This window comes from Trachinotus anak, unplaced genomic scaffold (genome assembly GCF_046630095.1).
Source record: "Trachinotus anak isolate AG129_WGS33_773 ecotype Australia unplaced genomic scaffold, CSIRO_AGI_Tana_v1 ptg000010l, whole genome shotgun sequence".
NCBI lineage: Eukaryota > Metazoa > Chordata > Actinopteri > Carangiformes > Carangidae > Trachinotus > Trachinotus anak.
In genome coordinates this window covers 85,512-101,588 of record NW_027273861.1, presented here as the reverse complement: position 1 = coordinate 101,588, position 16,077 = coordinate 85,512, and the positions used below count along the sequence as shown (strand labels likewise).

The window sequence follows — 16,077 nt, the reverse complement described above, 5'->3', positions numbered from 1 at the left end:
CAATGACTCCAACACTGTCTTAATCACAGGTTGTACACACAGACCAAAACAGGCTGTGAACATGTTTATTTCTGCTGTAAAGTTGGACATTTGAACATGGGAGTCTATGGAGACTGACTCACTGCTGGAGCCAGACTCTAGTGGTCGTTAGAGGAACTGCAGGTTTTAGCTCCTCACTGTTGATGCTTCAGGTTTCAGATCTGGAGGTTGATGCTTGATTGTACCTAATTTCACACACGTTGAACTAGAGGCTTAAAACTGTTTGAGCAGCTGTTCATTGTCCTTGTAGTGGGGTTGCCAGGTTTGAACACAATAAGTGAGCAGCTCATGAAAAATATATGATGTGTACAAAAACACTTAGCTCTCCTCTGAAGCGTGGAACATGGCGTCCTGTTGCTCCTCGTTCAGTCTGAGAATGTTTTCATATTATGATAATGACGCTGAGCTCATCTGTTCTGACAGCCAATCATTCAATCAACCAATCAACTCTAACCTTCACAATAACAACTGCTCCCTCACTGACAAACTGACTTCTTTATGAGGTATGAGTGCAGGTGAACGTTTTATTTCCTGTGAAACCACTTAGTAAAGGAGACGCCTTGAAGAGAGGCAGCCCAGACTATGTTGCAGCGTGTATGAGTGTGTGTTTATGAGAGTGGCTTTGTTTTATGTAAGTGATGGTTGTAGATAGACCCAGCAAATCAACCAATTAGCATGCAGACACTGGGTCTCCATTCTCTCCAACTTGAATTTACTAAAACGTGAGAATATACAAGGAAAACAAACTGAATTTACAGAAGAGTGTTACAATATCTAGCATTAAACATCCACTAAGAAAAAGGCTGAGCTCTTTTTAATCCATTTTTCTGATTGTTTTTCTACTTGATTCCTACTAATGATGAATTGGTCGTTGGTGTTGATGCTGTTCGTCTAACGTAAAGATAATGACAATGAGGAGAAAGTGTAAGACAGCTGCTGTGAAACTGCTCTTCACCTCGACGTCAACCCTTTTCAGTTGTATCTTAACGTCCACTGTCACTGCTGTCCGAGAGAAGAGTGGAAGTGGAACGGACGTTGGTTTAATAAAGGATTCAAATGTCAAACTAACACGAGATGCTTTTATTTTACAACTGTGTACAAATGCACAAATTAAATGTCACATTTAATAAATATAACATACACAGTATTTATAAAGTGTGATTAAGTAAAATGATGTTATGTTCTAACATTTAATTACAGGAGAGAAACAAAGAATGTATGAACCACTCATACAGCTTTCTCCACCTCTCTGCTGTCTCTCAGTGCAGTGTCCACACACACGAGGCACTGCAGGTCATCCAGACAGAGCTCAGACACAGTCCACATGTGACTGGACATAGTGGAGAAGCGACTTGCCAGGTTCCTGTGTTTTGTATGAGGTTTTCTTCAACAGTGAGAACACGTCATTGCATCAGTGCAGCTGTCTGTACTGAGCTCAGATAGACTACAGTCCCTCTCCTCTGTCACAGACTGAATTACACACTTTACATGAAGCACTAAATTTTTACAGGCTTTCACTCCCACAGGGAGTCGCAGCAGTTTGTTTTTTCTCGAGCTTTGTTTACATGTTGCTGATGTGGTCGACCATCGTGTCGGTGGATTTCCATCCTTCAATCAGCAGAGCACAGAACGGACGGAGTGTTTTCAGTGCAGCGCTCCACGTGTCTGGGTCTCGATCCCCTGGGTTCCTCCTGAGGTCAAGGGTCAGTCGATGTGGTGGGCGATGTGTCCTCAGTCTCTCAGCGAACTCGAGCAGCTCAACAGGCTGAATGAAGTTGGAGCTGTTCAGAACAAAAGACAGCACATGGAAATCATGATACAACGTGTAATAAACAACAACAATATAAATACATGTACACAACACAGTGGTGAAAGTGAAGTCCTGCAACAGACACAAGTACAGAAGCATCTTTAGTGTCATATACATGTATTATTACTAATATGTTTCCATGCAGCATTTTAATGTTGCATATGACTGAGGTGGAGCCAGGTTTATAACAATGGATCATATTTTATAAGCTGATCATATTATTTATGTAAAATCTTAAGCAGTGAGGTGGGCACTATGAAGTGGCATCTTGGCCACAGGAAATGAGGATGACTGATAAGAATTTAAGGAGACACAGATTAATAATGGGAGGCGTCTGGCAGCATGAAGACGAGGTGACACTTCTGCCATAAACAGAAATGTGTCAGGTTTTTAAACTAGTTTGATATTTAATCTTCATACCCAGCAACTGAAAGCACTGCTTACTAAAATACTAAATATATTTAATTTTTAACAGAACACGCTAAAAATAACAAAGGATTCAAAGATTTAATTCGTCACATACGTAAACTAGTGAAATGCAGGCACAGAGCAAAGCCAACGGCCACTTTATTAGGTACACCTGTTCAATTGCTCATTAACGCAAATATCTAATCAGCCAATCACCTGGCAGCAACTCAATACATTTAGGCAGGTAGACACTCCTGCTGATATTCAAACCCAGCATCAGAACGGGGAGGAAAGGTGGTTTAAGTGACTTTTAACGTGGCGTGGTTGTTGGTGCCAGACAGGCTGGTCTGAGAATTTCAGAAACTATTGATCTACTGGGATTTCCCACACAACCATCTCTAGGATTTACAGAGAATAATCACTCGCTACCACACCAGGTACCTCTCCTGTCAGCTAAGAACAGGAAACTGAGGCTACAGTTCACACAGGCTCAACAAAACTGGACAATAGAAGATTGGAAAAATGTTGCCTGGTCTGATGAGTCCTGATTTCTGCTGTGACATTTGGATGGTAGGGTCAGAATTTGGTGTTAACATGAAAGCATGGATCCATCCTGCCTTGTATCAACGGTTCAGGCTGCTGGTGGTGGTGTAATGGTGTGGGGGATATTTTCTTGGCACACTTTGGGCCCCTTAGTACCAACTGAGCATCGTTTAAACGCCACAGCCTACCTGAGTATTGTTGCTGACCACGTCCATCCCTTTATGACCACAGTGAACCATCTTCTGATGCTGCTTCCAGCAGGATAACACACCATGTCACAAAGCTCAGATCATCTCAAACTGGTTTCTTCAACATGACAATGAGTTCACTGTACTCAAATGGCCTCCACAGTCACCAGATCTCAGTCCAATAGAGCACCTTTGGGATGTGGTGGAACAGGAGATTCACATCATGGATGTGCAGCTGACAAATCTACAGCACCTGTGTGATGCTATCATATGGACCAAAACCTCCGAGGAATGTTTCCAATACCTTGTTGAATCTATACCATGAAGAATTAAGGCAGTTCTGAAGGCAAAAGGGGTCCAACCTGGTAGGGGCAGGTTGTAGCTAATAAAGTGGCCGGTGAATGTAGGACAAATGTATATATATGGAAATGTACAAACTATAAACTAAACTATTTGCAATGCGCAGTGAAATGCAAAAGATTAACTGAAGACTAAAATAAATGAACGGTGACTGTAGCAACAATAATGAAGATGAGGAGAAAGTAAAGGTCAGCAGTTTTTCACACATGTGATCCCAGCTTTAAAAAAAAAAAAGGAATTTTATTCTGAAGTATGACTGCGATGGTTTCTAGATGATTTCCTAAATAGATGGACTTAATGACAGTGGGAGGATTAAGCCTGGATTATGTGTGGTATGTTGATGTGGAGTTACCACAGTTGTTGGGACTTTGTGGGTCGCAGTGAGGTTCTGCTACAAGTTATAACAACATCAGGCCATTAAATCTACAATGCATACATTTTTAGTTCTGGAATGTTTGTACTTTTAATTATTATGGGGCAAATTCTGCATCATTGGATATGTGATGCTTTTTAGGTACATGGTGTGTACTTAATTAAAGTGGCACTGAGAAACAAATACAACATTCACATGCTAACATTTTCAGTCTCAGCAACATGACGAGCAGTTGAACCTTGAGATCAGGAGCCCAAATCTTTTCCTTTCATCCTAACAACTGTGCTCTGTGCCACGTCAGCAGCTCTCACCTGATGTCCAGTCGTTTCACTGAGCTTGGTGAAGATCCTGAGAACAGCTCGGCCAGCACACACACATTCTTGGCTGTTGACACAGAGAGATCATTCATGAATCAGAGACACAACAGAATAGACACATATCACTCATCATTTCTGCTGAGAAGAGAGAAACCAAACAAGCTGTGAACACGGCACTAAAATATTAAAACCATTCAGGCTGACGTGGTGAACGTGTTAGCAGGATTCATATTTGTGTCCTCTCTCCTCAAGCTCTGCTTTGGTCTCCACCAACTCCTGAGAAAAACCTCTGGCTCTTTAGCTGCTAAAAGCTCCATGATGTTCACGTTAGCTAATGCTAACATTGTGTGTCTGCTGTTTTGTGTTTGACACATGGTGTACAGAGGGTTTTCATCAGGGATCCATGGTTACTTCATGAATCCTTAGTGACTGTACAGCACTCTGCTGGCACCACTGAGGATATAACCTCATCTTGGATGAAGAGTTGGAAAGAGAGGACACATTTCAAGCTGGGAGCTTTGATGTCTTTTTATATCTTTCCCTTCTTTTGCAGAAATCAGTGAGATTAATTTGCAGATCCTCCAGTTCCAGAGTGTCAGAGGAGCAGGTGGCGGTTGAGTGTTATCATGAGGTTTGAAGAGTCAGAGTTTTTGTCATCAGCTGACATTTCCTGATGACAATTCTTGACCTGCTTTAGAAGCCCTAGTGAGTCAATTAAAGCGTTGAAACGAGTTGATGTGCCACACCTTTGTACGTGTCAAAGTAACTGTTGATGAAATGAAAAGTAATACGCATCTGAAGGAAGACCCATTGCTCTTTTCTGCAGGGGTTGGATTTACTTCTTTAACTATTCACTTTAAAAATCAATGTCATTGGCCAAACATCTGGAAACAGCTTTATGAACTTTAGATTATGATTTTGCACAGAATAAGGACTGTCGATTTAGACCCTTAGCTTTCTATGGTGAGAGGAGGAATCATAACTCTACATGTAAGAGTTGTATTAAGATAGAACCACTCCCAGATCCCACATTCTTCATCTGATTATCATCAATTACCAGCTCAGGATCACAGTCAGTGATACAGTTGATACTGATAAGTGTGCTGTTGTAAAAATGATATGAATACAATGTTCCTAAACCATCATAAAGTGGACTCCTGTCAGGGGAGAGATGTGAAGGATGATCTTACCAAGCCGATTCTGAGCCAGGCTGAGTGTGTGGAGAGAAGGCACTGACTTCACAGCTGCCACCAGCTGCTGCAAACTCTCCTCCTTGTCAGTCCACTTCTCAAGGAGGCGGCAGTCATTACAGCGCAGCTCTGAGAGCAGGAGAGGAAAAGGGGCAAAGATTACACTGTGGAACTGATGCGAGCTGAAACCAACTCTGGACGACACCAGTTTTGTCCAGTACGGTTTAATTATCAGGGAGGAAATCAGTCTCTGCGTTCCGGTTGGCAGTCATGATCACTCTTTTCTTACCTTCCAACTTGCAGCTCGTCAGTAGATGTAGGATCTCAGGTAGACAGTCAGACAGCTTCATGTCTTCCAAACTGAGACTCCTCAAGCAGCGGTTTGACTCTGAAAGTTGATGACATGTCGTTACTGACAGTGCTTCATGGCACAGTTGTGTTAGAGCTAGACTGACAAATGGTCCAGGCTGTCTGAGGGCTGGGCGGTAACTGCAGCATGGAGATGCCAAATGAGGTTTCAGGTCATTTAGAAACACTGTCAGCATTACATCACCAGAGCTCATGTTTCAACTGTGAATCAATCAATCAATCAATCAATGAAAGGGATCCATTTCAAGATTGTTTGTTAATGTTTTTAAAAAAAAACATCATTTTGGATTTTTAAACAGGATAATGCTCGATAATGCTGCAACACTTTGACTTCCCTCCTCTGTCTGCAGCTCTCAGCTTCGACCCCACTGCTTCCAGAAATCTTTGAAAACGACTCACAGACATAGTGAAGTTTTGTTCTTTGAGTAATTTCATAAAACAGCTGTCACTGTGGTTTTTAACACGTTACTCAAACTGGAGGAAATGGTGCATCTGTTTAGGACTATTTTCAGCTGTGGATTGATCCACATTTGGTACTACAGACAATATTTCTGGACTGTGTATGTGGGATTGAGTCAAAATAAACTGTAGTGTCAGTGCTGGAGACGGTTCTGGCTAGATCCATCATCATTCTGCTACAGGGGAGGAAACACTCTGGCTTGTCTTCACTTCTTTAAACCAATCACAATTGTCTTGGATGGCGCTGAGCCCAGGATGCAAATATGGTGCATCTGCAACACAATGTTGGAGGGGAACCATTTGCACATGCAGGGTGAACGCTGTCATTAAAATGGCTGATTCACTACAAACTCTGCAGTTGTTTTCTGACTCTGCAGCACAGATGTACATCAACTGTGATTGTATGATCCATATCTGACATTTTCAGCGTGCAGGTTGCAGCTCAGAGGTTGTTGTTGTCTCCTGTAGCGAGGAGGACTTTAAAGCAGTCACAGGCAGGGGAAGCGGAAAGGGAGAATGCCGCCTGGAGTAGGCGCCCAATGACAGGTTCATATCTACAGCCTACCTCCAATGAGACAGCCTATGTTCATGGTAACGAAGGAGCAACAGTGTAGCTCATTAATGTGTTTTTAATCCTTCTTTTACAACAATGCAGCTCTATAGCACAGAGACATATCAAGCTTTGACAACACACACAATACTGGTTAGGAGTATCAGTTCATTGTTAGTTTGGGTCTTCTCATGTAATTAGTTGACAATAAGAAAAATATTTAGTATCACCGACATATCCTTAATGTGCTTATGTGAATTCTTCTTTCATAGAAACAGTTTCACTCCTAATTTCACTTGCTTTTCATTGCCAGTGTTACACAGAATTTTTATTCATTCACTTTTAGTCATGATCCACTAACAACGGACAAAATCTCATAACACAGAGGCCTGGTGCTTTGTGCTGACCTTTGAAACTCTGACTGACATGACACATTACCTGAGAGAGTGCTGAGGAGGAGGCTTAGAGAGGAGCCCGTTGGTAATCTCATGCCAGCGACGTGAAGAGAGGTGAGACGTGGGGAGCGTCTCAGCACAGATGCGATGAACTGCAGATCTGTTTGGAGCTCAGCTACTTTGACTGTCAGTTTCTCCAGGGGCAGCTCTGCTGAAATCAGGAAACAGGCTGGTTTTTAATAAACTACACTGCTGTGGTATTAATTCATGCAGTATACAGTTTGACCTACGGGTTTGTTTTGTCTGACTGTCAGTTCACGGAACACATTTAGAGCTGGAGATGTTGCACTTGAAGCAAACTACTTCACAGCAGAAGTATTGTAGCAAGATGTTTGGATGCCTTGCTTCACCATGAGAAAAATCCTGTGACCGAACGAGGCCTCGTTATTTCATGCCTATACTTGAGAGATATTGCTCTGGTTTCCAATACTGGATGTTCATGTCAACAGATTCTAGAGCAGGCCAATTATCTGATCTGTTATTCGGCAATTTGTGCAATCATTATTCTTTAAACCAATTTCCAATCAAATTAATTGATGTAAAAATATGCTACTTTGGCTCTGATGCAGCCACCTCTCCCTGTCTGTATTCACCACTCTGTAGTCTCGAGCAATGTTCCACCCAGAGCACCATCTGATGGTTACACACCACGTGTAAGAGCCTATCAACACCAAAGGTCACTGTTAACAAAGGGCCACAGGCGCAGAGTGGAGCAGCTCCAGGGAGCCAGCGCAGATGTGTGTATCAGGTAAGACAGCAGAAGTTGCTGAAGTCACAAAAATACCACAAGTTTGAGAGAGAGAGAGAGAGAGAGAAACCATTGCTAACTGCAAAGCTAAAGAATACAGCAGATCTGAAAAGAGTGATTCAAATTAAACTTAGGTTTGGACATTGTACACACACACACACACACACACACACACACACATCTTAACCCTAAAAACAGCCATTTAAAGTTGTTTTTGGTGTGCATGTCAGAACTCTTCAATAACTACATGTAAAGAATCCTTATCAACTAAATCAGTTTAGGTTACAGGTTTCTATTATTTAATAAATAAGTAAATAAATGGCCAATATAATTTTATCGGATTGTTTAAATCCTCAAATATCAAAATTGACATTGGCTTGAAAAATCCTTTACTGGTCAGGCCTGGACATCACCACGGGTAATATCTCAAAGCCTTCTTTCTTGCAGAGGTCTCTCCTTCTAACTACTACAGGATTTGTTACTCAGAGCTGGACTGATCCTGCTCATTTCAGAATCAGAATCAGAATCAGAATCAGAATCAGTTTTATTGCCAAGTATGCTTTCACATACAAGGAATTTTTTCTGGTGATTGGTGCAATTGATCAGCAACAGTGGGGCTCTCTAGCCTTGTTGATGAGGCTAATAGCAGATGGGAAGAAGCTATTTTTGTGGCGAGAGGTTTTGGTCCTGAAGGACCGCAGCCTCCTGCCAGAGGGGAGTGTCTCAAAGAGTTTGTGTCCAGGGTGGGAGGAGTCAGCTACAATCTTCCCTGCACGCCTCAGAGTCCTTGAGGCGTGCAGGTCCTGGAGGGACGGAAGATTGCAGCCAATCACCTTCTCAGCAGAGTGGATGATACGCTGCAGTCTGTTATTGTCCCTCTCCGTGGCAGCAGCAAACCAGATGGTGATGGAGGAGGTGAGGATGGACTCAATGATGGAGGTGTAGAAGTTCACCATCATAGTCCTTGGCAGGTTGAACTTCTTCAATTGCCTCAGGAAATACATCCTCTGCTGAGCTTTTTTGATGAGGGAGCTGATGTTTAGCTCCCATTTGAGATCCTGTGTGATGGTGGTTCCCAAGAAGCGAAAATGCTCCACGGTAGCCACGGGGGAGTCACACAGGGAGATGGGGGTGGGTGGGGCTGGGCTCTTCCTGAAGTCCACTATCATTTCCACTGTCTTCAGAGCGTTTAGCTCTAGGTTGTTCTGCCTGCACCAGGTCACCAGACGCTCAGTCTCCCACCTGTAGGCAGACTCATCGCCATCAGAGATGAGTCCAATGAGAGTGGTGTCGTCTGCAAACTTCAGGAGCTTGACAGACTGATGGCTGGAGGTGCAGGTGTTAGTGTACAGGGAGAAGAGCAGAGGAGAAAGAACGCAGCCTTGCGGGGATCCAGTGCTGATGGTCTGGGAGTCAGACACGTGCTTTCCTAGCTTCACGTGCTGCCTCCTGTCAGACAGGAAGTCGGTGATCCACCTGCAGGTGGAGTCAGGCACGCTCAGCTGGGAGAGCTTGTCCTGCAGCAGAGCCGGGATGATGGTGTTGAAGGCAGAGCTAAAGTCCACAAACAGGATCCTGGCATAGGTCCCTGAGGAGTCCAGGTGCTGGAGGATGAAGTGGAGAGCCATGTTGACGGCGTCGTCTACAGACCTGTTGGCTCTGTAGGCGAACTGCAGGGGGTCCAGGAGTGGGTCAGTGATGGATTTGAGATGGGACAGGACAAGACGCTCAAATGATTTCATGACCACAGAGGTCAGGGCAATGGGTCTATAGTCATTTAGTCCTGTGGGCCTTGGTTTTTTGGGGACAGGGATGATGGTGGAGGATTTGAAGCAGGCTGGCACGTGGCAGATCTCCAGTGAGGTGTTGAAGATGTCTGTGAACACTGGAGACAGCTGATCAGCACAGTGCTTCAGGGATGATGGAGAGACAGAGTCAGGACCGGCTGCTTTGCGGGGGTTCTGCTTCTTAAAAAGCCTGTTGACATCTCTCTCCAGGATAGAGAGAGACGTTCCTTTGGTAGGGGAGGAGGAGGGTTCTGATGTGGCTCTGATGTGGAGGTTAGTGTCAGGCTTGTCCCACTGTCTTTCAAAGCGGCAGTAGAACTCATTCAGATCGTTGGCCAGACGGAAGTCATTAATGGAGTGGGGGGGTTTAGGTTTGTAGTTAGTGATCTGTCTGAGCCCTTTCCAGACAGAAGCAGAGTCATTGGCTGAGAACTGGAGCTGAAGTTTCTCAGAGTACAGTCGTTTAGCTTCTCTCACCGCTTTGCTAAACCTGTACTTGGACTCTTTAAACTTGTCCCTGTCCCCACTCCTGAAAGCTTCCTCCTTTTGCCTCCTGAGCTGACTGAGCTTAGCTGTGAACCAGGGTTTGTCATTGTTATAACTCACCCTGGTGCGTGATGGGATACAGCAGTCCTCACAGAAGCTGATGTATGACGTCACAGCCTCTGTGAACTCATCCAGACTGTTGGAAGCAGTCCTGAACACCTCCCAGTCAGTGCAGTCCAAACATGCCCGCAGATCCTCTATGGCTTCACTGCACCACTGCTTTGATGTCCTCGCAACAGGTTTACACAGTTTTAGTTTCTGCCTGTATGTGGGAATCAGGTGGACCATGACATGGTCAGAGTGGCCCAGTGCAGCCCGGGGGACGGCGTGATAAGCACCACTGATTGTGGTGTAACAGTGGTCCAGAGTGTTCCCCTCTCTGGTCGGGCAATTAACAAACTGTCTATATTTGGGCAGTTCATGACTGAGGTTCCCTTTGTTAAAGTCACCAAGGACAATAACTACGGAGTCCGGGTTGGTCTGCTCCACACACAGTATCTGGTCTGCGAGCGCCCGCTGTGCCTCCTGCACGTTGGCCTGTGGTGGGATGTAAACACCGACCAGGATGATTGAGGTGAACTCACGGGGGGAGTAGAAGGGCCTGCAGTTTATGATGAAAGTCTCCAGGTCAGGAGAACAGTGCTGCAGGATCACTGTCACGTCTTTGCACCAGCCACTGTTTGCATAAAAGCAGATTCCTCCACCTTTGGTTTTGCCGGACAGCTCTGTGTCGCGATCCGCTCTGAAGAGTTGGAAGCCGGCCAGCTCCAGCGCAGAGTTCGGAATCGATCCACACAGCCACGTCTCCGTGAAGCACAGGACGGCAGATGAGGAAAAGTCTCTGTTCTTCTGCACCAGTAGCTGAAGTTCATCCAGTTTGTTGGGCAGTGAACGCACGTTGGAGAGAAAGATACCTGGGAGAGGTGTGCGGAGTGCGCGCCGGCGGAGACGCGCAAGCGCACCGGCACGTTTTCCTCTCCTCCGGCGTTTCACTGCGAGAGCAACGGTCAGAGCACCTCTGACCAAAATGTCCAATAATCCCACAGATGAGTCGAGAAAAGTAGGAAAAAAATCCACTGGAGTTGTTTCTCTGATATTAATGAGCTCTTCTCTGGTGAAAGAGCTCCGGAAACCAAAGCAGAAAACTGGATTTATAAAGAAAATAAGGCAAAAAAATGCGCACCAAAACACCGAGGCAGCCATCCGCGGCGCCATGGCAACAGAATAATTTTCAACTGTTACTTTACATTAGTAGAAGTCTGACAGTACCTGACATGTCTGACTCAGCATTCCTGGGATGATGTGGTGAGAGGTGTGGTCCCCAGACTACAGTGTGGATCTCTACATGCAGGGACATCAGCTTTAGCCTTGCATCGAGCAGGACCTCTGTGAGTTTGGTGTAAGGCAGGACGCCGACGTTGAGATCAGTGAGGGAGCTGTGGGAGCTCTCAGACAGCTGCCTCAGGGCTCTGGCCAGGCCCAACACATCAGAGTCCCTGAAGGTTGCTAGATGAACAAACAAAAGCAAATCATTGCTCACAACTGAACAAATGTGTCATCTTGTGTTGTAACTATTCTCTGAAGGAGAAATAATTCTATATTTCATTTTTGTCAACTGATTAAATGGATTTGATGCAATAATACTGTTTACAGATGCCATGTTCTTAAATTCATCCCTGCTCAGTGCCAAACACTCCCCTCTGCCTCCACTTCATTCTTCTCCTGACTGTTTCAATCTGCAGTTCATGCTCTGTTGGAGTGTAGATTTCCACATGCAAAATATTTCATCCAAACATTATACATACATATATTAAATGATAATGATAATAAGATCCAGGGCTTTGTTCTTTTTCCTTAGTGTACAAAGTATTTATTTTCCCTGTACATTTAATTATTTTTTGACCTTAGTGGATGTTATGGAGAGAGAATTAATTACTATATTTTGTCCCTGTTCTGAGCAGCTGCTGTGCTGTCTCTAAAAATAAAATGGCCAATAGCTGGGAGTTGTTACACATATTTTACCTGGGTTTTGCCAAACAGAATAATTGTGAGAGTATTAGACTATTTTAATAAGACAAACTTCTTGTACAGCTGTTTTTGGTTCAGAGAGATTTTAACATTTGATTACTGGTACTTATTTTCTTTATGAAAAAACATTTTTATAGAAAATCAAGTTTATATTTCTACAGGTTTATCAAAAAAGTAAAAGTACTGTTTTAGTCTCAGTACCAAAACTCAGGTATTATATCAACAGCACCTACAGAACAGTGATGTTCTTGAACACACATGCTGACAGGAAACCTGACAGGTTCATTACAGGCAAAGACAGTTAAAAGTACCCCGTGGAGTTTCTGACCTCTAATGGTGCAACTAAGCAGTTTGGGAGAGCCCGTTAGGTTTGTCTCATGCATGAGCACACAAACACAGATAACTGACACATATTCATCCCGCCAATGGTTTCACACTATTCTGCTGGTCTACAGGAGGGGTGCTGTGCTAAGCCATGCTGCAACATGACAAAAAAGACAGTGAAGAAACTTAGTAGCACATTAATTAACAAACTTACAAAAGCTGTGAAGAGTTAGGGAGCGAAGGCAGAAAAACGTGGGCAGGGCAGAGTTCAGCACCCTGAGGGAGTCGGACCCGCAATGTCTGATCTCCAGACGATCAATCTGTCCCCATGGACAAGCCCCTGCTGAGGGACCATCACATGGAGTGAAGGTTTGACAGAGAACTTGAGGGTCCACAGTGAAGTTTGTTTTTCCAGATTCCTCCTCAGCGGACACAGAATCCAACTTGGAGCGTTTGCACGGGGTGACTTGATCATGCTCATCTCCTGAAGCCCTGGCCTCAAGACCTGGACTGCAACTGGGCGTTCCTGCACTGGCTGAAGCAGCATGGGAAACACAGCTTTCCTTTTTGCTGTTTATGAGGTCCTTCAGATCAGGATTTACATACTGAGATCCCCTTCCATGTAGGATCCAGGCCAGTGTGATCGGACAGTCCACTTGTATGACAATTTCTTTAGCCACCCCATGGTCTAGCAGGCGATGGAGAACATACAACGCAAACTGTGTGCAGCTCCTTGATAGCTCAAATGACTGCGGTACACCAACACTCCTGATGCGCTTCTCTAGGAGGTTCAGAATAGGCCGCTGCTCAGCAGTTAAACTTTGAAGGGCCAAACTTGTAATGAGTAAAAATTGTTTGATACATTTAGCTGCAGCCCACATGAAGGATGGTGTGTTTAAATTTGCGCTGTTTCTTATGACAAAGTGGTTCCTGAAACCATGAAATACAAGTGTAAAAAGTATTCTCATAGCTTCATTTTTGGCTTCTTCTTCGGTGAGAAAGTCTGCTGCCTGAAATGTAACATAGGACACTTATGGGTTCACATATAGGTTCTCGATGTTACCTTACATTAGATTCTTCATTATTAAAGGAGGCATTACACCTACACGGTTAGGTCCATACAAGTCCCGTAGGACTCCAGCCCATCCGGAGTAAGTAGATATTCCTGAGAGAAGCCAAACAAAAATTATATTAAATCAAAACATAATTGTGAATTCCTCTTATCAAATCAAAGGTAGTGTCTCTACGAACAAGGGAGAAACACAGAACACTATGTTAACACTTCAACCACAGTTCTTACCTCTCTGATTTAGCTCAGGTTGGACCTCATCCAACTGACACACAGTCAAATGCAGAAGAAGCTCCTTAATGAGAGGCACTGGCAGATCTGAGTTGTGACAGACACGTTAGGACATTTCAACAGTGGACACCAACTCCCCCAGCTTCAGTGAGTAACGGTTGGCCGGGCAGTGGTTTGTAAAGTATATTGGCTAAGACTGGACGATTAGCTTCAATTGTCTTCATATTAAATTCACAATTTTTAGATTTTAGGGAAACGCTCTTGAATGAGTAATATTGTGAAATGTTACTACGGATTATTAACTGAATAATGTGGCCATAAACTTGCTAAATTACTGAAAGAGTTCAGCGCAGGTTTGTCTCCACTTATGGGACAAGTAACATCAGCTACATGCTAGCTTCGCTAACAGTTAAGAGTTAGCATAAGTTACTGCTGTTCGGAGTATTAGCTCTTCATGTTCTCCAACGTTACAGCGACATTAGCGTAAATAATCAAATATTCCACACGTACCCAGAACAGCCTCAGTGCCCAGGGCAGCAAAATGTGTCCTGACAGCACGGAAACACAACTCCTTCAGACACATCTTCTCCGGGTTTGTTTGGTCTGCTTTTTGTTTAGCATTAATGAGGTTATCGTTTAATTACGATGCTAACACACGCCAACTGACAGTAAACAGCACCGTTTCCATCCGTGTCAGGGCGACTCTGAGGCGGCTGGTTTGGGACTAACCATAGACTGTATGAAAAACCAACACGGATTCTTCTTCTTCTTCTTGTTTCTCTCGTTTATTGGCGGATGGCAACCAGCGTTACAGCGCATTACTGCCACCCACTATGTGGGAGTGTGGACCAGAGTCACAAATCCCGTAAAAATAAAAATAAGATAAATAAATAAAAATATATGTATTAAAAATATAAATACATATATAATGCTCAGGGTAGCGTGTAAAACCACTTGTATAAAAAAAATATCAAATGTTTTTAAATATGATATGTTATTATCGCTGTATGATTGGAGGACCATGTGGTTTGACTTAGTACTATATATACTATATAAGTTTGTTTCAAATAATGGAAGAGACTCCCTGATCCAATAGCAAAAACAATTTTTTAAACCCAGTTCTTGCATTTCCACCTCCAGGCTTCCTGATTTCCCTCATTAATGTGTCTCGTTGTTGACAGTACTCCTGGCAGTGAAGAATTACATGCTCCACTGATACATCCTGAGGAGTGTGTCTTCAGTACATGCAGTGTTTTATTAAGTCTGGTATGTCATTATAATGTTATAATGTGATGCTCCTTTTAGCTGTCCCCACTGTGCCCATCCCTTTCACTGTACTGCATAAAGGTGTTGTCCTGTTTTTCCTGTATCCCAACTGTGCTGCCACTCTTTAATGATGCTTTCTTTTCACTTCTGCTTCACTAAGTAAATTCTTACTTACTAAGTAAGTTCATGGTCTCTCCATCTTTTAGAGCCAATTTTGCTAATGAATCCAGAGTTTTATTGACCTTAATCCCTCTGTGAGCTGGTATACACATAAATGTCGTAAAAATGTTTATATATTTTAATCTGTACACACTTTCATATATCTCATTAACTATATCCCACCGACTGTGAGATGTGTATGGCTGCAGTGACATTAACACAGAACAAGAATCTGAACAAAGACTAAACGTTTTAATTTGTAATTTTTCTATCCACTGTAATACTGTGGCTATTACCATTATCTCTACTGTGTACACACACAAATGATCTGATGTTCTCCATTTAAACCGAAACTGTGTATAGAAATCAGCTGATACTGAGGGAAACAGGCAGGGTGGAGTTACTGATAACTGAACTGTAGGGATATTTTTCTTTCTGAGTTAATGTCTTTTTCACTTTCTCATCACAATGGAAAACACTCGCGCTTGACCCTCTCTCTCTCTCCCAGCATGGGACCTCTGCTGTTGGACGTCTATCCGCAGAGTGCCCTTGAAGATTTGCCCAGTAGTTCATCATTAACTGTTTGCATCTGCATTTCACCCACCTCAACCCGCAGAGAGGACACAGGAGTTGTTTTAAAAGCGCCACAACACAGCCTCAAAGCTGGAGTCTGCACCTCCTCCAGCTTCTTTAATGATGCTTTTGCCGCTGAAGCATAAGTGATATAGCCAGAGTCTTTCAGTGACCCAATCTTAATAATATACATATTTTTCATTGCAGGTCCGCTCACTCCCCACTCTGACCCTGTTAAACACCTCATCACATATAGTATCTTTCTACATCTAGCATTTATTTTAT

The 16,077-nt window shown here is 43.5% G+C and overlaps 1 protein-coding gene across 4 annotated transcripts; it reads right to left on the bottom strand.

Moving 5' to 3' along the window:
- Window positions 1-1,098: 1,098 nt before the first annotated feature.
- On the bottom strand, window positions 1,099-14,977 carry lrrc41 (leucine rich repeat containing 41). Of its 4 annotated transcripts, none has more exons than XR_011692273.1 (11): window positions 14,305-14,977; window positions 13,795-13,881; window positions 13,601-13,659; window positions 12,709-13,504; window positions 11,412-11,648; window positions 7,045-7,209; window positions 5,518-5,616; window positions 5,229-5,357; window positions 4,033-4,105; window positions 2,989-3,178; window positions 1,099-1,820 (listed from the first exon to the last, which is right to left on the bottom strand). XR_011692273.1 is itself a non-coding variant. In XM_071486727.1 (10 exons), the coding sequence occupies exons 1-10, from the start codon at window positions 14,375-14,377 to the stop codon at window positions 1,601-1,603; spliced, it is 1,941 nt and encodes a 646-aa protein (XP_071342828.1). In that variant the 5' UTR covers window positions 14,378-14,977; the 3' UTR covers window positions 1,099-1,600. The 4 variants fall into 4 exon arrangements, 2 of the variants coding, with proteins under 2 accessions (XP_071342828.1, XP_071342829.1); XR_011692272.1 differs by having other exon boundaries at window positions 1,682-1,820; window positions 7,045-7,212; XM_071486727.1 differs by lacking the exon at window positions 2,989-3,178 and having other exon boundaries at window positions 7,045-7,212.
- Between the last annotated feature and the right edge of the window lie 1,100 nt (window positions 14,978-16,077).

Excerpts from the sequence above, each read along its gene's own strand:
- lrrc41 (XM_071486727.1), bottom strand. The coding sequence starts at position 14,377 with ATGTGTCTGAAGGAGTTGTGTTTCCGTGCTGTCAGGACACATTTTGCT. Across the intron at positions 11,649-12,708 it reads CCTAACTCTTCACAGCTTTT|CAACCTTCAGGGACTCTGAT; the intron begins GTAAGTTTGTTA and ends TTGTTCATCTAG. Across the intron at positions 7,213-11,411 it reads TGCTGAGTCAGACATGTCAG|CAGAGCTGCCCCTGGAGAAA; the intron begins GTACTGTCAGAC and ends TCCTGATTTCAG.